The sequence below is a fragment of the Lactuca serriola genome, chromosome 9 (assembly GCF_051521515.1).
Source record: "Lactuca serriola cultivar US96UC23 chromosome 9, Lser_US96UC23_V15, whole genome shotgun sequence".
Classification (NCBI taxonomy): domain Eukaryota; kingdom Viridiplantae; phylum Streptophyta; class Magnoliopsida; order Asterales; family Asteraceae; genus Lactuca; species Lactuca serriola.
This window is the reverse complement of record NC_136416.1, coordinates 30,305,095-30,329,134: the sequence shown is the minus strand read 5'-3', so window position 1 is coordinate 30,329,134 and position 24,040 is coordinate 30,305,095. Positions and strand designations below refer to the sequence as shown.

Here is a 24,040-nt window from a genome sequence, read left to right as displayed (position 1 = left end):
GGTTTTACCTTTTCATTTGATAATGAAGTTGGTTTGATTAATGCTTTCTTTAATAATATTCTTTATTTTAAAGCATTACCTTGTGATGGTGTGTATGAAACTGTATATGTGGTTGATAACTTAGGAAATAATGTTTTGTGTATTGATTCTCTTAATAATAATAACTTGGATAAAGCATCATTATGGCATTGTCATCTTGGACATATAAGCAAGAAACGCATAGACCAACTCCAAAAGGATGGAGTCTTGGAGTCATTTGACCTAAAGTCAGATGATAGTTGTGAATCATGCTTACTTGGAAAAATGACAAAGTCACCCTTCACAGGTTCTTGTGAGAGGGATGAAGGTTTGTTGGATCTTGTACATACGGATGTGTGTGGACCATTCAAACATGCCACAAGGGATGCTAATCGTTATTATTTGACTTTTACTGATGATTACAGTAGATATGGATATGTCTACTTAATCAAGCATAAGTCAGAGACTTTTGAAAGGTTTAAGGAATTTAAATAAGTCGAGAATCAATTGGGCCGGAACATTAAGATGCTTCGATCCGATCGAGGTGGTGAGTATCTTAGTTCAGAGTTCCTTGACTGTCTTAGGGAATGTGGGATTGTCTCACAATTGACACCTCCCAGGACACCGCAGTTGAATGGTGTGGCTGAGAGGCGTAATCAAACCTTGTTGGATATGGTTCGTTCCATGATGAGTCGAGCTTCGCTACTAATCTCATTCTGGGGGTATGGCTTAGAGACTGCCGCCCTTATTCTTAATCTAGTCCCTACAAAGAAAGTTGCCAAAACTCCTCACGAGATGTGGACTGGTAAAGTACCCAAACTAGACCACATCAAGATTTGGGGTTGCGAGGCTTTTGTGAGGCGCGAGTCTCATGATAAGCTAGAACCCCGAAGCGAGAGGTGTATTTTCATCGGCTACCCACAAAGATCCTTTGGTTACCTCTTCTACAGACCTAGTGATAATGTGGTCTTTGTAGCAAGAAGAGAAGTCTTGAGAGAGAGAGAGAGAGAGAGAGTTTATAAGCCAAGGAAATAGTGGGAGGCAAATTGACCTTGAAGAACTTTAAGAGTCAAGTGGTGAAGGAACTTCAAACCCTAGCCCTCAACTTGAGGAGGAAACTCCTGTTGAACCAATTGACGAGTCTGTACCTCTGAGGCATTCCACGAGAGTTAGGAATGCACCTGAGCATTACTATGGTTTCCATATTACTGCGGAAGGTGAGACACTTATTAGTGATGAGACACTAGTAGGCCTGGATGAACCTAACAGCTACGCGGAAGCCATGGCAGGCCCTGAGTCTGTTAAATGGAAAGAGGCTATGGATAGCGAGATACAATCCATGTATGAAAATCAAGTTTGGAACTTGGTTGAGAATGTACCAGGTCGTAAGACTGTAGGGTGCAAATGGATCTTCAAGAAGAAGACCGACATGGATGGTAATGTACACACTTATAAGGCTCGACTGGTTGCAAAGGGCTTCTCTCAAACTCCTGGAGTGGATTGTGATGGGACTTTTTCTCCAGTAGCCAAGATTAAGTCTATTAGGGTTATGTTAGCCATAGCTGCATTTCATGACTATGAAATATGGCAAATGGATGTCAAAACCGCTTTCCTTAATGGAAAGTTGACTGAAGATGTTTACATGAGTCAGCCAGAAGGTTTTGTCAGTAACGAGTACCCTAATAGAGTGTGTAAGCTTGAGAAATCCATTTATGGATTAAAGCAAGCACCTCACAGATGGAATCTTTGCTTTGATGAGAAAGTCAAGGAATTTGGCTTTTCTAGGAGTGAAGATGAATCTTGTGTGTATGTCAAGGCTAGTGGGAGTATAGTTAGCTTTTTGGTATTGTATGTGGATGACATAATATTCATAGGAAATGACATCCCAACTCTGCGGGAAGTTAAGTCCTGGCTTGGGAAGTGTTTCTCTATGAAGGACCTAGGAGAAGCTGCCTATATTCTAGGGATAAGGATTTTGAGAAACCGGAGTAAAAGACTAATTGGACTTAGTCAAAGTACCTACTTGGACAAGGTGTTGAAGAGATTCAACATGCAGAACTCCAAGAAAGGAGAGTTACCCATCCAGAGTAACGCCATATTGAGTAAGACACAAAGCCCTAGTACTGAGGCTGAGATAGCAGAAATGAGTCGAGTGCCTTATGCTTCGGCAGTAGGCTCGATCATGTATGCTATGATTTGTACTCGACCTGATGTAGCCTTTTCCTTGAGCATGGTTAGTAGGTATCAGGGGAACCCTGGCAAGGCTCACTGGACTGCGGTAAAGAATATCCTCAAGTACCTACAGAGGACTAAGGACTGGGTCCTTACCCTCGGTGGGAGTGATGACTTGAGAGTTGTAGGGTATTGTGATGCTGGTTTCCAGACTGATAGGGATAATTTCCGCTCTCAGTCGGGCTGGGTCTTCACCCTAAACGGAGGAGCAATCACTTGGAAGAGTTCCAAGCAGGAGACAGTGGCTGATTCCACTTGTGAATCAGAGTATATAGCAGCAAGCGAGGCAGCAAAGGAGGCTATATGGCTGAAGAACTTCATAGGAGACCTTGGAGTAGTACCAGCTATAAAGGAGCCCATGGAAATTTTCTGTGATAGTGAAAGTGTTGTTGCCTTAGCCAAGGAACCCAGGGATCACGGGAGATCCAGACACATTGACAAAAAATATCATTTTATCAGACATCACATAGAAGAAGGAATCTTCGTGGCAAAGAGGGTATCATCGGATGAGAACCCAACAGATCCCCTCACGAAGGGACTGAGTAGGGTTAAGCATCTCCAGCATGCTCGGAGCATAGGGCTGAAGGATGATATAAGTTTTAGTAGTTAGATAAATTATGAAATTTGTAAAGTGTAATTGACATTTGATGATGAATAAAAGTTGTGTTTATTTATGAGTAAAGTGTTACTATCTTTTGTAAATCGTTTACTATAATTTCTTTTGCATGTTTTGACTTCCAGAATAGTATGTTGTGGTTTCACATATTATTCAAACTTTCCACAGTCAGTCATATGTTGGAAGTAGATATGAAGTAAGACTGTCATGAAGTTGGTTGTAGGTGTCAGGATATAAGACAACACTTCATGAGTGCTCATAAGTTCTGAGTATTGGAATCAACCCACGCTCACTGGAATCACTTCATGGAATTTTATCTCGAGTGATCGTGAGACGGTAATATTATATAAGTCTTCAAACCTAGAGATATGATTTGTTGCCTATGAATTGATTATGCATTGATTGTACGAAAACGCATTGGTAACTCGATGTTATAAAACGTGCTTTTGTGTATAATTCAACTAGTAGTAGAACAAACATATGAGTCAAAGTTTATTTGTTCCTTCTTAGATTAGAAGCTGATATCTGGGCCCCTCGATGATTTTGTTTTGACCTATGTACCGGGCCCGGTCAGAACTAAGTTGATGTGTTCAATTAAGTTCTTTGTCAAACAAATCGGGAATCGGGAAACAAACTGTTGGACAATAAGTAAGACATTGTTCCATGTAGTTGTCCGGCTGATATCTACAACAGAGGATTGTATGATCACTTATCTTAAATGGCGTATCAACATCTTCTCAGTTTCGAGAGACCTTGAAAGAGCTACGACTACCGATCGGTTCCTGAAGTATTGCAATGATAGTTATTAGACTTATCCAAGTGGGAGACTATTGGATAAGGTGTCTAAGTCCATAACTATTTCTGGTAAGTACTTGACCCGACCCGGCATGGTCCATTTGGGTTGCATGGCACCATGCAATTGGATAAACTAAATGAGAGAAATAACACATATGGTTTATTAATATATTATAAGTTCTAATATATTAATAATATTATTTAATTAGTTTTGATCAAGAATTAATTAAGTGATCAAAAGATAACTAATTAGATATATGGGTAGATTAAGTAAATCTTCCATATCTTATATAGTGGACTAAGATGCTCCATGGATTATCAAGTTGGGTTCCGCCCATAACATGCTCCATGGAGTTAACCCATGGATCAAGAAATGAAGAGTCATGGAACATTAGGGTTTACCTAATGCAACACACTATATAAGCAATGTAACTCTCCCCAAAATCGGCTACACTAAGAAATAAGAGGGCTTGGCCGATTTTGCATGTGTTAGAGTATTCTCTCAAGTTTATTCTTTGCATTTGGTGTTGTGTGAAGCATTTGAGGCATCACACTTGAGTTGCTAGGCTCACAAGGTTTCAAGGAACACTTTCAACAACAAGGTATGTAGTTCTATATTTTATACAAAGAAAAATTGTACCCCATGTATGCTAGATAGGTTCATAACCTTGGAAAACAACTTTGCATGATTATTAGACAAACATAGATCCAAGGTTATTAGGGTTGCATGTACACTTAGGAAGTGTTAGAATGCTCAAAACCCATCAAAGACATGGGTATTAGGGTTTACATGGATGTGACCATAATCCACTACACTATATAAAGGAGGCTTTAGTTCGTGGTGAGTATACTAAGAGGGCCGATTTCAAGAAGGTTGTGAATATTCTCTTAAGTTTCCAAGTTTGTGGTGATTTGTGATTTCCATCTGAGGCATCCACATTATTGGTGCTAGGCTCTCAAACTCCAAGAAATCAACTACTACTACAAGATAAGTAATTCTACTAGCTTTATTTGATTCAAGTACCCAATTCCATGCTAGTTAGGATAAGAACCTTGGAAAAATAATTATTTGCATGTATGTTAGTCAAACATAGATCCAAGGTTTCTAGGGTTGCATGTACACCATATGTGTGTTAGAATGCTCAAAGTCCTTCAGGAACCTCAGACAACACTAGCACTCAACATGAGGAAGAGGTTCTAGTTGTGCCAGTTGACAACTAATTACCCCTTCTTCATTCCAGTAGGGTTAGCATGCCATCTGAGTTCTATGGTTTCCATATTACTGTAGATAGTGAAACATTTGTTAATGATCGTACACTGGTAAATTTGGATGAGCTTGCTAACTATAAGGAAGCAATTGCAGCCCCCGAGGCTGCAAAATGGAAGGAGGCAATAGACAGTGAGATTCAGTCCATGTATGATAACCAAGTATGGAACTTGGTTGATCATGTACCTGGTCGAAAGACAGTTGGGTGCAAATAGACCTTCAAAAAAATATCAACATGGATGGGAAGGTACACACTTATAAAGTTAGGCTGGTTGCAAAAGGGATTTACTCAAACCCAAGGGATTGACTATGTTGAGACCTTTTCACCAGTATCTAAGATAAATTCTATCAGGATTATGCTTGCTATAGCTGCATATCATGATTATGACATTTGGCAGATGGATGTTAAAACTGCTTTCCATAATGAGAAGCTATCTGAGGATGTCTACATGAGTCAACCAAAGCGTTTTGTACATGCCAAGTTTCCTGATTGGGTGTGTAAGCTTGAAAAATCCATTTATGGATTAAAACAAGCATCTCGTAGTTGGAATCTTTGCTTCCATGAGAAAGTCAAAAAGTTCGGGTTCTCTAGAAGTAAAGATGAGTCTTGTGTATATGTCAAAGCTAGTGGGAGTATAGTGACTTTCCTAGTCTTGTATGTTGATGACATACTCCTTATAGGAAGCGACATTCCAACCTTGCAAGAAGTTAAGTCCTGGCTTGGGAAGTGTTTCGCTATAAAGGATCTGGGGAAGCATCATATATTATGGGATTAAGAATTCATCAGGATAGAAAGAATCGTCTTATTGGTCTTAGGCAGAGTACATATTTGGATAAAATACCAAAGTGTTTCAATATCGAGAATTCAAAGAAAGGGGAATTGTCCATTCATAATACTATTAAGTTGAGTAAGACTCAAAGTTTAAGTACTGATGAAGAGACAGTTAACATGAATCGAGTCCCATATGTTTCGGCTGTAGGATCGATCATGTATGCAATGACATGTACTCGCCCTAATTTTTCTTATGCTTTGAGCATGGTTAGTTGATTTCAGGGAAATTCTGTCAGAGCCCATTAGATCGCGGTGAAGAATATTCTTAACCATCTACAAAGAATGAAAGAATGGTTCCTAGTTCTTGGCAACAATGATATGTTATGAGTGAGTGGTTACAGTGACGACTATTTTCAAACAGACTGAGACAATTTTTTTTCGTAGTTTTGTTGGGTGTTCTTATTGAATGGAGGAGCGTAAACTGGGAAAAGTTCCAAAGAAGATACAACGGCTGATTCCACATGTGAGTCTGAGTACATTGCAGCGAGTGAAGCATCGAAGGAAGTGGCTTGGTTAAAGAACTTCATCGAGGATCTGGGAGTCATTCCAACTATTCAGGAACCTATGGAACTGTTCTGTGATAATGAAGTCACGGTTGCTTTAACAAAATAACCAAAGGATCATGGTAGATCTAAGCATATTGACATAAAGTACCATTACATTCGACATCGCGTAGAACAAGGAAACCTTCTGGTGAAGAGAGTAACATCAGAAGATAATGTTGTAGATCCTTTTACAAAGTCTCTGAGCAGAGTCAAACACTACCAGCATGCTAGGAGCTTAGGCCTAAGAGACGATACTAGTTTTAGTAGTTAGGTGATATGTTTGAAACTTGTAATAAAAATAAATGTAATTGATTTTGTTAATAAATAATAGAGAATTATTTATGATTATCGTACTACCTTATTCAATTATTTATTCTTGTGTTTCTTTTTGCATGTATACACTTCTTGAGTAATTTGAATTATTCAAACTTCCACACTCATTCATACTTCTGGAAGTAAGTAGTGAGTTCAGATGATCATGAATTGATTGTAGATTTTCATTGAGGTTAAGACATTGCAATTTTAATTGCTACAATATTCATGAGTACTTTGAAAATATGGATTTTAAGTATTGGATACACCCACTCGTAGAGATTAATTCATGGATTTTGTCATGAGTAATTCTGAGACGATAATACCCACTATTCTTAAAGCAGAGATATGTAGTTCATAGTTTACAGATCAAATATGCATTTGTTGACACAAACGCATCTCAAAAGTGGGTGTTATAAAGGGTTATTCCATGTGTAACGTCCGTAGATTCGGGATAGTCAATTTAGAGACGATAAGCATCAAAAGTGACTTTTTGATAAAATATTATTTTGAATGAATAAATCTTAACTAGGTTGTAGTGGTTGTGGCAAGGTTTCCGAATATATAAAGAACGCTGAAATCCGAGTTATAACGAAGAAGTTATGACATGTCGAAGTTTCGCGACAGAACCGACACGACACAGCGCGACGTAAATAGTGAATTTACGTTAGAGCAATATTTGGCCTTAGCAATCTAAATGAAAGTCGTAGAATACATTAAACCAAGAGTGTGCATAAAAAGAACGTCCAAATCTTACTTCGTATGAGGAAGTTTTGATTTTTCTGAGTTTCAGCTTAGCAGTATGCAGCCCAAAGTTCGAATATGAGATCGAGGGATTTCTAGCCGAAACAATCTAAACGAGAATCAAAGATCTCGTCGATAGTAGTTCAACAGTAAAAAGACAGATGAAAACGAACGTTGGTTGAAGAAGTTATGAGTTTATAACGTAGTTTTCCTGTCACGGCCTATAAAAATAATATAATAAAAATTAAAGTCAAAATTAGCTGACGGAGTCTAAACGAGAGTTATAGAGCATAATCTCACCTACGCGTGGATATTAAGAACGTCGAAAATGGAACTCATATGCGAATGTTATGAATTTCTAAAGTTCGGGGCGCGAAACCCTACACTGTGTCAGAGTTCATGACGTGAAAAAGGGGTTAACGATGTGAACTCAGTGCTGGCGTCTTCTGGAGCCTGACAGACTGAACATCGTGACTACGCACCTGACGACGTCCAAGGCCACGATGTGAAATGATGGTTCACGACATGAAAATCGAAAAATCAGCTCTATAAATAGAATCGAAGGGCAGCCGGTTTTGGTTGCTACTTTCTTACTCTCTCACTGTCTATACTCTCTCTAAGCCATAGGGAAGCACCCCCAAAGCCCCGGTATCACCCCGACGCTCCGAAGAACCACGAAGAAAAGAGTGTTCTAGCCGAAGCTCTGCCCTCGAGAAGCACGGTGTGAGAAGATATCCCAGTTTCATAGAAGAACTTCTACTTGAAGAGCCGTAGTGTTGTCCGACAATCGTCTTAACAAGTGAGTGTGTAGTTACTTTCTTATAACAAAGAAATATGAAGTATTTGCTATGAAATACGTGTTATGTGTTTATATATTGTTTGTTTACTTGAGATGGATGTTGAATGAATGTTTTATACAGGTTTTTAAATGGTTTAAACTATATATGTAATTTTTATCTACAAATATGTTAGGTAGAACATGGGTAGATGAAATAGCTGGTGTGTGATGAAAAATGAGTTTGAGGATGAGACAAGAGATGATATAGATCATGAGATGAGGGTGACAGGTGAAAAATGAGTGAAACCTTTACCCAAACAATGGCCCTGTCATTCAGCAGAGTAGGGATGACAACCACGAACGATTCTAGACAATCCAGTGGAACACTAGCAGACTCGCAACTTGTAGGTATTGTGGACTTGATGTTCGCTGGTGTACTCTAAAAACCCTGGCAGTTATAGATTTAGTACGTTATAGAAGAAAATTGGTGGCTATGGATTTAGTATTGTGTAGATGAACGATGGTAGCTATGGATTTAGTACTATGTAGATGAACCTTGGTAGCTATGGATTTAGTACTATGTAGATGAACCTTGGTAGCTATGGATTTAGTACTATGTAGATGAACCTTGGCAGCTATGGATTTATTGCTTGTCGTATAAACCTCAAGAAGCGATGGAGTTCATGCCTATTCCTTAGGATGAATCCTTAGGAATGAGTGATAGATAATTCTTAGGGTAAAAACCTTAAGAAATAAAGAAGATAATGGGGATGGGTAATTGGGTTGATTGTTTGATGGTTAAATATAATAATTATATTATTATGGGTTGAAAACCCTATATGCTCACCAGACTCCCAAGCCTGACCCATTCAGTTTTCTTTGTATCACAGGTAGTGGCACAAGAGCATAAGTTGGTTGACATGACGAGAGATTCTGGATTATAGATCAGTAGTTATAAATAACTGTTATAAGGTCTATTTTATACTGTTTATGCTTTTGGTCTGTATCGGAACATGACATCCCGAGATTTTTTTATTTAATGAAAATACGTTTCTTTTGAGAAATGTTTTGATAAATTCGTATCTTATTTTGTTTTGGGAACAAATTCCGCAACTCTTTTAATCAAAGGATTACTCTGATTTTATAAAACAAAGCATAAACAAATTGATCTTTTCTGGCCGTGAAAATTGGGGATGTCACACCATGTGTGATGTGATTTGTGAAGCGTATAACTATATAGTCAATGTAATTTGTTCCTTTTGCCCTAACAAGAAAAGCGATATCATCGGTCCCTCGATGATTTGATGTTGACTATATAGTGTTGGGCCCAGCCAGGACTAATCGACGTGTTCAATTTGAAGTCCAATCAAGGCTTTACAAATCGGGAAATAAGGAAACAAAAGTTGGGACAATGAGATTGATTTCGATCAGTGTCTCATGTCCATACGATATCTTGAAGAACGAAGGAATAGCTGATCAATTGTCTTAGGGCTAATGTCTAATTTGAATCAGAGTTTGACAGTGGCTTTGGAAAGCACTCTTTGCTGCTTATTTCAAGGTCTACACTTGCAATTGTAGTTACAAACTTATCCAAGTGAGAAACTGTTGGATTAAGGTGTCTATGCCAATAACTAAATTGGTATATTCTTGAATTGGAAGCAAAGTCATTTTTGGGTTGCCCTCAAAACTAGTATTTGGATAGAATGACTTTTATTGGAAGAGGATGATTTGTTAATTTTATATATGATTAATAACTTAATTAGAAATTGAAATAAATGATTTATTAATATATTAATTGGAAATAGTAATGGTCAATTTGGAATTAATTTTGGGATTAAGTGAATTGATTGAAAGTGTAGAGACTGTCTAGTTATTTATTGAAAGTTGAAGCAGGAAGACTCTGGAACCCCATAGGTTTCGCTCATGAGGTTTAAGATAAGGAGATAAGACAACTTGATTATTATATTAATTAATTAGGGCCTTATCTCAAGTTTCCTTCAGCTATATAAACCCCTCCCTGACTCTCATTATTTCATCCACTTCTTCTTGCTTTCATAGAGACAAAATTTTGCTCTAGCCTCCTCTCTCATTAAGTCTACTTGTTACTAGGGTTTTGGGTCAAGCCATTAGAGGCATCCATTCCTTTGGTGCTAGCTTTCCAAGATCTTGAAGAAGGATTCTACCTTGATTATTTACGATAATAATCAAAAGGCATGTAACCCTAATTTGATGAGAATTTCTATTTCATAGTCTCTCTCCTAGGGTTTCTTGATATTCATAGTTAGCTGCTATCAATAGAGAAAACATATATCATTTCTAGGTTGCATGTGAACTTAAGGGTTTAAACGTTTTTCCTCCACATGTAATTTTTTTTATAACCTAGAAAACCCATCAACCACCCCTATTTTTACTGAAACCACCATGAGAGGCATCAAAAAGCATCAACATTCGTGAGGATGAGTGGTCGACATGTGAGTGAGGAACATGGCGGACAAGAGCCACATGTTGTTCTTCAACTAGGAGCATGGAGCGAGTGGATGAGAAGGAAGGGGTTGCTTGAGTGTGTCGAATGAGGGTAGCAATGAAGTTGAATTTATACGACAACCTATTTATGGTATACATTACGAGATTTTTCTCCGGTATCGGGGAGTCGAGGTTCTCAAGAAGATCAATAATGGTTTTTTCTCAAGTTCAATTGGTAATGACAGAGGAATCAACCATACCAATGTTACAAATCTCGTTATCTAGCTGGAATATTTTTGCTCCTTTAATATCACGAAATAGTTTCTCGAGATTTATTCAAAGAATATGTGTGGATGCTTTGGACTTCAGGATCATGTTAAGGAGGGTTTTCTAGAGAGTTTTGTACATCCTTGATTTTTATCTATGCGATCCGAATCAGCTTGTAGGAGATCAACATGAATTTTGATAGTGGAAGATCAGCAATGCCATACCCAACACAGTGGGTGTAGAATAGTTCCCGCCACACATCATAATTATGGTGGTCTAAATCGACGATGAGAGGAACTGAAGTGCGGATGTTTGTGATTTTGTAAGGCTTCTCGGAGCTGGCCATTTGCAAGACAGAAAAAAATAAATGGAAAGTAGGGTTGAGTAAGGAAGAATAAGTGTAGGGAACAACGCTTTTAGATAGAGAAAAATGTTAGGCCTGATACCATGTAGAGGAATGAATTCCCATGCTTGCATTCTTATTACAATTATAAATAAATACAAGTGTGTATAAAGGAAATACAAGGGAATTATGCCAATAATGGGCTAACAATACAAATACATAAATATCAATTCACTAACACCTTTTAGGTTGCCTTCAATAATTGAAAATAGCTAGAAATGATTTTAGGAGAGTGAGGAAATGATTTGTTAATTTATTATATGATTATCATATTAATTAGAAATAATTTAGAATTAATCAGAGTTAATTTTTGATTGATTGGAATTAATTAAAGGTACAAGGGTTGTTGTAATTGTTCATAATTAAGAAATGAAGGAAATTATATAACCTCCCTAAGGGGTGGACGATTTTCATAAGTTCCATAAGGGTTCTGGTAGCTTTTGGTAATTGATAAGGATTACTAACTTGAATAGATTAAATTTTATTATTTAATTATTCAACTTAGGGTTTATCCTGTATATATCCATCACTATAAATAGGGACCCTTGTCATGAGAAATTCAAACCTTTTCCTTTTGAAGCAAGAAATTGAAAACCCTTCCTTCCTCCCCGATCCTATTTCATTCCTAGGGTTTCTATGGTATTGGTTGTGAGCTATTAAGGGCATCCACATTATTGGTGTTTTCTTTCTAAAGAAGATTTGAAGATCCAAGGTTAAGTATATTTGATTATACTTAAAGGTATGTATTATAATATGATTCGTTATTGCAATAAGTAGATTAGATAAGTTGTTTCATTTTGCATTCCTATAAGGAGAAAATGTAATAGATCTTTAGGTTGCATGTGCCCATAAATAATTTTATGACTCCATTATTTAAATATATTTTTTTGTAACCTTGGAAAACCCATTAGTGTTATAAGAGCCTAGGATTTTCTATTATATGTGCATTGGTGAAAAACTGAAGAAACAGGAAAAAAAAACCTGTTGAATCGCAGGCATGGCGAGCCTTGCCTTGCAGCCGGATCTCATGATTTTCTTGCCTTTTTTGAATTGTCGGATAATTAGTAGATCTTAATGGTTATTTTAATTGCTTAAAATCTGAACATTTAAACTAGGTAATTCGATAAACCCTAATTTCGAAAATTAAGGAAAAAAGAAAATGAATTAATATTATTTTACTAAAAGTCTAATTAAGTTAATTGTTTAATTCTTAAACGATTTAATATAATTAATTAAATGTTTAATTAAAAGATACTTATAAAGTCTTAAATGGTTTAAATATTAATTAATTAAATGTTAACTAAACTAATAAGATTTAAATATTGTATTCTTAAAAAGTTTAATATACATCCTTACATATATTTATAATAATATATAATATTATATGTAAAAGAATAATAATTCGTCGGTCGAATCAAGAGTAAGCTTCATTAATGAAGCTGAACTATAATAGAGGTATAAGGAAACGACCTATATATAAAATGATCGTTGAATGAGTGTCCTTTACACTCACCACTTCTTTGTGTGGTGGATTGGCGTTAGCTGAAAGGGTTCTGATACAACATGAATTTCATTAAAAGTATAACATAAAGTACTAGAACATATAAAAATATCACTCTACTTACATAGGAAAAATGTGAACTTGTATCCTAATCCATGAAAACGCACATCAATTCTTTGTGAGTCATTAGTGGAGCATGCGTGGTTAACCCGCCATATGAATTTTGGACTACAAAGTCGAAATTATAGGACTACTTGAGTTTATGATTGTCGATGGAGCGTGTGTGGTTAACCGATACTTCAATGGGGGATCATAAATGAGAACGATGGTGTCTAGCGGGTTTTCATGGTTATTCATATCTTGTTTTGTGATACTAGGGATCCCAGTCATAATAGTAAGAGCATATTTTGATATTAAAAGAGCCATTACTTGTTCAATGAATCTCAAGAGATCTTGGAGTTTTATTGTAAGTGAAATTGGTAAAATGCCATGGTGACTAATAATAGTCTAGATCCTCACCAATCCCAATGTCTACATCAAGATCTATCAATTAAGGATCATCCAGGCAGGACAGTTGGGAGGCAAGATCATTTCAGCATATAGCTTTTTCTAAAATCCAACAACAAATCCAACATGACCATTCTAGACACCTCTCCTGTAAGTATATCAATCAGTATAACGACTTGGAATTACTAATAAATTTTATTTATAGGTTCATAATAACAACTTATAACTATAAATATAAGTTACACTGAAAATAGAACATTGTAGCTTAACCTACACGGGTTCTTGATGTAAACTGGAGATCTAAGTGGGCAGAATTCTTACTTGGGGATTTCTATTCGAAGGTTACAACTAGCTAAGTATTCAGGGGTGTCGCAGAGCTTCGATGCAAGTAAGAAACTCAAGAAAAATGGCGTAAAAGTGAAGAATACCCAAGAAAGAATGTGTGTAGGAGTGTGGGGGTGAAAGCTATAGGAAATCAGATATTTATAGTAAAGAAAAACATTATGTGTCGCGCACTCTAGGCATGCGCGCCACACACTAGGGTGGTGCTGGCTTATTTGGGCTTTTGTCATGTGTTGTCGCCTCGTTCGTTCGCGTACGCCTATTCTAGAAGGTGCCACATGTCCAAATCGTTTAGTGCCATGTCACCTTGCCTCTTCAAAGGTTGGGCAGCCAACCATGGCACGTGTCGCCTCCAGAATGTGCCACGTCATCACGCATGCACGTATTTCTAGATTTTCAAAATGTTATAACTTCTATATATGAGCTTCATTTTTGACGTATTTATATCCCTGGAAATCTATCAAAGAGATCTACAACTTTCATATAGATTCCGTTGGCTAATTTTGACTTTATTTTTAAAATGTATATTTTTAACATGCTTAGACTTTTAAAATCTATTAAAAATTCATAACTTTCTCATACGATATCCATTCTCGACTGTCTTTATATCTATAGAATCATATGGGTGAGATCTTAAACTCTTATTTAGATTGTTTTTCCGAACAATAAGCCGATCTCTACTTCGGTTTTTAAGTCGTATACTACTATGCTAAAACTTCAAAAAAAATCATAACTTCCTGTCATGAAGTCAAATTTGGACGTTCTCTATATACACACTCTCAGTTTAACGAGTACTACGACTTTTATTTAGACATTTTAGGTTAAAAAGCAATATTATTAAAAAATCACTTTTTATGATACGCAAAGTCGTGCCGGTTTAACCGCGATACTTCGAAGAAGCATAACTTTTTCACACGAAGTCGGATTTCAACGTTCTTTATATGTATAGAATCCATGTCACATATACTATAACTTGGTTAAGATTATTATCTGAAATAATCCCCTCTTTAAAAGTTACTATTATGTAACATCCGAGTCACCAGGTATTTCCCTCCGATTTAATTAAGTCACGATTGAGGCACGAAGCAGGGGGGTGAGCCTTGCGTACATTGGGCGTAACTTGTCCGGTTGCAAACCCTACATTTTAGGGTTTATACCATATATAAAGACCTTAGCTTCGTCCAAAACCTCTATCCCTCAGCCTCCACTATCCCGAAAGAGTAGAAATCGAACCCTAAACCCCTTGCATGATTTGTGAGCTAATTTGGTGCATTTTTGGGTGATTTTTGGTGGTAAGAGGAAGTTAGAAGAAGGAGCAAGAACGTGAGAGGATCTTGTAGATCCAAGAGTTTAGCATCTTTTTTTACTCATTTGAGGTATCAAGCTTTAAACTTGACCATTGCATGCTTAGTTGTAGTTTTGGGGTGTTTTATGTGACATTTTGAATCCATAGTTGAGATTTCTTGTGTTCTGGTAGTTCCAACCCATAAGAGTTGTCCTTTTGAGCTCTTGGAAGCATTTAGAGCCATAAAAATCAGGCCTTGATGGTTAAGACACAACTATGCAAGTGTTAGATGGTCATAAAGTATGTTTAAGGACTTAAATCATGTCTTAACCCCCATCCATGCAAGCAAAGGCATAAGTTTGTAACTTTATGGTCTAGGACGTCTTAAAGGACCTGGATCTATGTTTTGGACGATAGGACTTAATGGATTAAGTCACAAAGGAGTTCTAAGGAAACTGGCCAGTACGCTGGGCGTACCCCTGGTATGCTGCGCGTACTGGGTCAATTTCCCCGAAGTGGTCAAGACCAGCGTACACTGGGCGTACATGCCAAGTACGCCACACGTACGCATGCAAAGTGCTCAAATGGGTATTTGGGCCTAAAAATAGTTGGGCCTCATGACCCACTGTGGAGTAAGGCTTTTGGGCCTAGACCAAGGATATATGGTATTGGGCCTTAATGGGCCTTATTGGGACTTGAAACTTAAATAGAAGGACTTGGGATGGTCCAAGCAACCAAGATCTAGTCTTTAAGTCTCAAAGGGAGCAAGAATGCATCTTTCTCAACTTAATCCATTAAGTCTAAGTCTCCAACCTTCAGATTTGAATCAACATGATATTTAGATGGATAAATTTTCCAACTTTATCCATAATAATGTCTCAAACTTTCAAGATCTAAACTTTAATACACCAAAATGACCTAAAAGACCAAGATACTTTGCATGGCTAAAAGGGATGGAAAAAAGATCATAAATTTCCTAGTCCATGAAGTCCAAAAAGCATTCTAAATTGATCAAAAGGTGTTAGAGTCCACTCAACTCCAAGATCACCCATAAAACGGACTAAAAGTGCCAAAAACCAACAATGAAGAGATTTAAAGAACCAAGGAGCAAAATATGAACTTTATACAATAGTCCATATATGGGGTGAGTTTGATGGATCCAAACTTGAAAAAACATTCCTTTAAACCAAAAGAACCTTCTTGATCTTCAAGCTCCATCAAAATACCACTAAAGGCATCCAAAAAAGGAGAGAGGAGAAGGGAGGAGCTCAAATCTTGAAGAAGGAGGCTAGGGTTGCTCCTAAGGACTTCTAGGAGTGATCGAGGCTAAGAAAATACCCTAAAAAATGAATCCTTACCTTTAAATACCTTGAAAACCCTAAAAATTCGTGGGCTTGGGCTGTATAGTTTTAACCTCGTGACAGCCTCTTTGTCACCCCGTGATGACTCATCACGTCGTGACAACAGGTTTTAACCCAATTCCACTCCAACTTTAAACAATCATAACTTCTTCATTTCAACACCGTTTTCGGTGATCTTTATATGCATGTGAAGGTATTAACAAGCCCTACAACCCTATCTAATTATTTTGAATTTATACGTGTCGAAATAAATCCATAATCCATGCATGGAGCCCGAAATATTACTTTTCCCGTTTTACCCTTTGCTTCAAAGCATAATTTGAGGGCTTATATCACTTAACCAACATTATCAACATCCGATAAGGTGTAAACTCTATTTCTTTGACGTCTGAGGCCTTTACATGATCAAATTACGATCCACAATCCCAAAATAAGAACAACCCAAAACTGGATGTTACAAAATTAAACCTGTAACTCCCTCTGTAAGAACAAATATTACTTGAAACCATGAGTCTACATCATAAACCTAAAACCAAATAGTTTCATTACCTCGATTTTGAAAGAGGCAAAAACCCTAAATTATGAAATTGAGAAAACCAAAGATGAAAGAAGGGGTAGCAGTACTTGACTAATTAAATGTTTGTTGAACCCAAAATCGCGCCCTAAGGTTTGATTGTATATCGATAGCTTTCGAATGGGATGGTGACGGAACCCTAGGTATACTATTACCTTTGAACATACCTTAACACTTCGAAAATCAAAAAGATGGAGACGCTGCAATTAGTAGTGGATCATCGTCTTCTTCTCCAGTGATGTGGATGTGGTTTTTTTGTCTAGTTTTGTGTCAAATTAGGAGGAGAAAGTAATAAGATTAAAATGGTAAGAAGTAAAGTAGGACAATTCGATTGGAAGATAGTGGCGGTCCAAGACAGATGTTATCTCCAAGTAGCAACTTCAAATTTGAGCCATGAATCCATTTCTGAAGTTGGATTATGACTGTTATTGTTCATAAGCTCGAATGTGCTTTAATATTTTATATAGCTTATAAACATTACTGTTCATAAGCCGAAATGTCCCTATGGTATGCATTTTTTTCTGGGTTTTGGTCCAAACCTTGACTTTTTTGGATCGGTAGTCCTTTTGATCTACTTTGCTTGTGGTTTTGGTCTTTTGAAAAAGTGAAAAGACTAAAATACCCTTTGATGTATTTATTTTTCATTTTTTTAAAATTTAACATATTTTTTATAATTAAAAAATAAAAATGTTCATCTCTCTCTCTCTCTCTCTCCCTCTCTCTCTCTCTCTCTCTCCTGACAGAAATCCAGATCAAGAACTAGTTTTTGGTTCACACACACATACATACACACACACACACACTCTTCTTACATGATTTCTTTCGATTTTCTAGTTTTTTTGAACTACATGTTTTTGTGATTTCAACCAATTAAATATTTAGGTAGCATTGAGTGAGTCGGTAAAGTCATTGAAATTGAAATCATGAAACATTACTTTTGAGGATTGTGGATGAAAGGGATTTCTTTAGTTCTTAGATTACATACACCCACATATGAAATATTTTGGGTCCATTTGCACATGATTTTCTAGAGTAAAAACTAAAGATCATAGATGTATCCTAGGACATGAACATGGCGATATATTCATCTAAATGTTCAGTGGAATCGAGCTTAAGAACTTGAAGAACATGATCACGAGCTCTCACGGGTATCTCAAGATCTTAATCTGTTACAATCATCCATCTAAAGTGCACAACCTTAAAGAATCTGAAAGATCTCGCAAATTCCTCAACCCAGGGCGTCACAAACCTACCTTAATCCTGCGGGAACCTTTGCCATAGCTGATCCGGTGTTGAGGAGTAAAAAATGCAGAGAAAACCACCACTACCCACCATAGAAATCCATCCAACTTCCCTCCCATCACTATCGATTTGAGAACCAAAAGCATAATCATATTTGATTTAGGGTATTAGTTTTAGATCGATTTTCAGATTCTGAGATAATCTCCAAACCATCTTTGCCCATTTCCTTTCTCTGATTCAAAACCACAACCCTTCCTTTCCGTCTCCTTTTTTAGAATCAATACCTATGAATATTTGGGGTTTTAGTTACAGAAAGCCAATTAACTAACATGAAAATAACCACACACACATATATGTGATGGTGGTGCGATGGTCGTCGGAGATGCATATGTGATGGTGGTGCGATGATGGTTTTCGGGGGTGCGAAGGAGAAACATAGAACGGTGATGTAAAGATCATCTTTTTTAATTTCAAGAAACGACTTGGAAGGAGGCAAGGCATGGATGGGTGAAGCAAACTATGCAAAAGGGTTTCTGGAAAACATCATATGATTATGAACCAATTTTTGTAAAAACACATTAATCAATTGTTTATACAGATTCATTAGGAAGGGAGTATGTGTTGTGTGTGTATGTGTTCTTATGTATGAGAGAGAGAGAGAGAGAAAGAAAGAGAGACCTCTTTTATTTTTTTTTAATTATAAAAAATAAGTTAAATTAAAAAAAATGAAAAATAAATACATCAAGGAGTATTTTACTCTTTTCAGTTTTTCAAGGGACCAAAACCACAAGCTGTAACGCCTGTGTTTCTGGGCTTGCCATTTTTAACAATGTAATAGTCTAGGTTAACCTTTGTAACCCGTTTTGAAATAATAGAAGTGTATTATTTGAGTATTATGTGTTTTGTGCTTAATTGCTTAATTATGTGGTTTGATTAATTAAGAATAAAAATAAGCGTCAAAATTTAAGTGTAAAATAAACTTGATATCTTTGGTTAATGTTGTAGTAGTTGAAACGAGGTTTCCGAATATATATAGAACGCCCAAATCTGACTTCGTATGAGGAAGTTATGATTTATTGAAGTTTCGACTTAGCGGTGTGCAACCCGAAATACTCGATTTGAGATCGAGCGGTTTTTAGTCGAAACAATCTAAACGAGGATCGAAGGTCTCATTGTTGGTATCGAAGCGATGAAAAGTTAGGCAAGAACGGACGTCAAACGAAGAAGTTATGAATTTATAACGAAGTTTTTCTGTCCCGGCCTATTAAAAATAAATAATAAAAAATAAAGTTAAAATTAGCCGACAGCGTCTAAACGAAAGTTGTAGAGCGTAGTCTCACCTTCGTGTGGATATAAAGAACGTCGAAAATGGAGTTAGTATGAAGAAAATATGAATTTCCGAAGTTTATTAAATATTTTGTATTTAAATTTAATTGAAAAATCCGGTATTATCCGAGGACGAGTCATCAGACTCATCCGAAGTACGCCCCGCGTACACCGAAGATGTCGACACTCGCAGCAAGTGGCTTCGGATGACGAACGCAGTGACAAATTCGGACCAGTACGCCCCGCGTACTGGCGTACGCCCCGTGTACTCCGAGGCTCCAGCCTTCTATAAATAGGATGCGAGGGCAGCCGATTCTTTTGTTCATTTTCTCTCTTCTCTCTCCCGTTTTGCATCGATTTGCGTGCCAGAAATATCCCGAAGCCCCGGTATTATTCTCGAGCCCCGAGGCAAGTCCCGAGATCCCGAAGATCCCAAGAAGTGCGGTTCCCGAGCCGATGCTCTGCCCGCGAGAAGTTCGATTTTTGTGAAGATCTTCCAGATCTGCTGAGATTTACTACTTCTGCAAGTTGTAGTGCTGTCCGATCATCTTCTGATTATGTGAGTGTATACTACCTTTCATAAACACGATAATAATACAAGTATGGTTTGAGTGTATTAAGTATATTGTTGTTTATATGTGTGAATGTGTATTCACTTTCTTCTATCTCATAGATATGATTTATTCTCTATGAAATACGTGTTATGTGTGTATGCCTCATCTGTTATGTGGAATATGTATTGATTAAAGCATGCTATACAGGTTTTCAAAACTATGTATAAAAATGTATATTTTATCTACTAATATGTTGGGTAGAACATGGGTAGATAGTTGGTGTGTAATAAAACAGATGAGAGGCCTCGTTGTTGTTTGATTTAGTCATCTAGCGGAGTTTAGATGACGACCACGAACTTTTCTAGATAGTCTTGTGGAAACATTAGCAGGTTCGCCACCTGTAGGTGTTAATGAACTTGGGTGTTCATTCGCTGTACTCCATCCCCCTCATGGTTGCCTTATTTGACTTATATTGCTGAGGAACCCCCGAAGCATGTGTTGTCGCCCCGATGAAATATTCTTAGACTAGGTCCCTTATGTTAGTTGTTTTAGGGACATAAAGTGAGAATAACGGGAATGGGTAATTGGGTTATTGTTGGTTGGTGAAAAATTAAATATGATTATTTATTGTGGGTTGAAAACCCTATATGCTCACCAGGCTCCCAAGCCTGACCCACTCAGTTTTAATTTGTATTACAGGAAGTGGCGCGAGGGCATAAGATGGATGAACCATTAAGTTGTTTTGTTTACAAGTCTGTATATGTATATATTTGTTGAATGACTTGTAATGTTATCGTTTATGCTTATTGGTCTGTATCGGAACATGACACCCCGAGTTTTGATAATATAATGAAAATACATTTCTTTTATGAAATGCTTTGGTAAACATTGTTTTATCATGTTTTGTTTTTGGGAACAAATTCCGCAACTCTTTCAAATCAAAAGGATTTACTCTGAAATTATTTTAAAAGCATAAATGAAAATCGGTCTTTTCTGGCCGAGATTTTGGGGATGTCACACAAGCAAACCAACTCAAAAAGATTACCAATCCAAAAAATCGAGGTTTTGACCAAAACCCAGAAAAAATATACATCACATGGACCATTTTTGCAGTTTTGTCTATTTATATATAATGTTATTTTTAACATGACTTTATACTCTTGTACTACAAAATACATAAATAAATAAATACTAGGACCTTTAAGATAAATCACAAAAGTTCTTGGGATATTTTCCTATTTGTAAAGATTTAAAATGGATATCTACAGTAAAGACCCTATATTTTGTCAAATGTTTCAAAAATGTCCTATTTTTTGAATGAAAAAACCCAATAAACTGAACAATTTAGCCCTTATCATCCGGTGACCCTCATTTAGTCGATTACAAAAGTCTACGTGGACTGGGCATGCTAAGGTGGATGGTGAGCCACTTAATGAAACTTAAATATATACATCATTCATTCGTTCGTGCCCTAAAATCGGACCAGGAAAAAATTGAAGCAGGAGGAGGAGCCACAAATGTCGTCTTCATCTTCTGTAGGAAGCAAAGATTCAAATCACAAAGTGATGAATCGACTGAGAAGCATGTGCTATTGTGGTGACCCCGTTGGAAAATGGACTTCGTGGACTCCATTTAACCTGGCCAGGAAGAAGGTTTATAGGTTGCCCAAATTACCAGGATGAACTTAAAGACTGCAAATTCGTCCATTGGGTGGATCCTCCTCTACCAAACCAGTGTATGCAAATATCTTACTAGGATTTGACAACAATGTTAATTTGGAGAACAATGCAATTCTCGGGGACTTCAGATAACAACAAGTTGAAGGGAGTTTTTTTGGGGGACATTGTGGAACAACCAGTGCCACAACCACCAGTGGCAAATCAACCCGTGGAAGGAGTGGCTATTCAAGTCCAGAATGGAAAAGAAGGTGGAAAATGGAAATCTTTTTTTTATGTGTTCATGTTTTCTTTTGTTTTTGTGTTGGTGATGTTGAAGGATTAGTAAGATAGATAAAAGATGTATGGAAAGTAGTGTTTTGGTGTGTTTGATGTGTTTTGGTTGTGTATGTTAGGGTACTACCAATGTCTTAATTGGTGTGTGTACTATGTATTATGTTGTCTCCTTTTGTTAAGTGAAATGAATTAACAAGTTTATGTTTATGTATGAGTCATAAGTGCTTCCAATGTAATCATGAGTGAATAGAATGGATAAACAATGAATGGAATGAAACATGAATGGAATCATTAATGAATTAAATTAATAAAAAATGGAATGAATATAGAATACAATCAAACATGTTTATAAACAATGAAATCAATAATGATTGGAATCATTTGTTAAGGAATTCCTTTGGATATTGGTTGGTGTATAAGATTGCTACCTGGGCATGCACACAAGGTATTCTTGCTATCTCCCACAGTCTATAGCTGCAGTAATGGTGTTCCAAATCAACTCCATAACTTTGAAAGCCATTCCTAATTTCATATGAATTAACACCACTTGGCATTGCATAACAAGTCCTGCAAATATAAACATTTAGGTTATTATAAAGGTTATAATAGTCAATTAAAAAGCTACATTTATATACGAAAAAAATATACCTTATATCCTTAGCAAATTCCTCCATCTTTAGAAGTGCTGCTTCACACACATCACCTTCCCATTTATGTGCTTTCCCTCTTAAGTTGTAGAAGCTTTCCATCATGTAGAGTCTTATTTCTTCAAGCATAGCCAAAAGAGTCTTCTTTCTAGCATCTACAATGACTGCATTAAAACACTCAACCATGTATGAGGTTCTCTAGCCATAAGATGATTATAAGCACCTTCACTTAAAGTCTTGATCTTATCCATGTTTATCTTGAAATCACCTTCTGTTATGGATTTTGCAGCTACGCAAAACATGTTTTTGAATTCTATCCCATTATACACTTTCCTAAAATTGGCATAAATATGCCTAGCACATTGTCTGTGCTCTACATATGGTAGAATTTCCTTTGTTGCTTCAACAAGACCCTAGGAAATGAAAAACATATATTAGTAACTATTATTAAAAACTATAATAGATGATACGAATATAAATGAAATTACCTTGTGTTGATCACTAATGACATATAATCCCCTGCCAGCATCCAATGAAAGATCTTCACTAACTAGTTCCAAGAACCATTTCCAATTAACCTTGTTTTCAACCTCCACAACATCCCATGCTATAGGGTAAATTTGATTATTTGTATCTCTACCTATTGCAGTTAGTAGCTCACCCTTGCCTTGCCCCCTTCAAAAAAACACCCATCCAACCCTATAACTATACGACATCCTATCTTCCACCCTTCTTTGATTGCTTTAAAGCACACATATATTCTATGAAAAGTTGTAGTCTGATTAGGGTTAATATTAACAAAAATCCTAACTGTGCTACTTGGATTGGACCTTATCAGTTCATGTCCATAATCCCACACTCTTGCATAATGGCCACTCAATTTACCATCAATTAAGGATAGTGCCCTACACCTTGATCTATAACATTTTGACCATGACACCTTGCAATGAAATTTATTTTGAATTATTGCCTGCATTTCCTTGCATTTTAACGTTGGTTTCCTTACTAGTTCTTTCACAAACTGCTTTGCTAACAAAGTTGGATTCATAAGCCTTGAACTACTAAAATTCCTAACACGTGTATGGCTATCATTCATCTTTTTCACCTGGAATGATTTTCCAGTACTCATCCATGAAGCACGAACCATAAAAGAGCATTTTTCTGGATCACTAGCACACATAACCACTAGTCTAACACTATCACACTTCTTGAAACGAAATTTATAACCCTTATAGATGGAATAATTTGTTAAACATAATTTCAGTTGATGTCTAGATTCATACCTTTCTCCAGTAACCGGTTTCATCACATTCCATTTGACCTTCGGATTATAGATGGAGTATACGATTTCATCTTCATCACCATCTTCCTCACTAGATTCTTCGGTGTTTTTCTCATCGTCTACTTCCACTCGAGCATTTTCTCCTTCACCTTCCATTGGTTCGTCATCATTGTCTTCACAAAGAACATTAAGGAA

The 24,040-nt window shown here is 36.7% G+C and overlaps 1 protein-coding gene across 1 annotated transcript; it reads right to left on the bottom strand.

Moving 5' to 3' along the window:
* Positions 1-22,293: 22,293 nt before the first annotated feature.
* LOC145075490 (uncharacterized) lies at positions 22,294-24,001 on the bottom strand. Its single transcript, XM_079021722.1, has 5 exons — positions 23,394-24,001; positions 23,052-23,238; positions 22,787-22,976; positions 22,565-22,727; positions 22,294-22,483 (listed from the first exon to the last, which is right to left on the bottom strand). The coding sequence occupies exons 1-5, from the start codon at positions 23,999-24,001 to the stop codon at positions 22,294-22,296; spliced, it is 1,338 nt and encodes a 445-aa protein (XP_078877848.1).
* Positions 24,002-24,040: the final 39 nt, after the last annotated feature.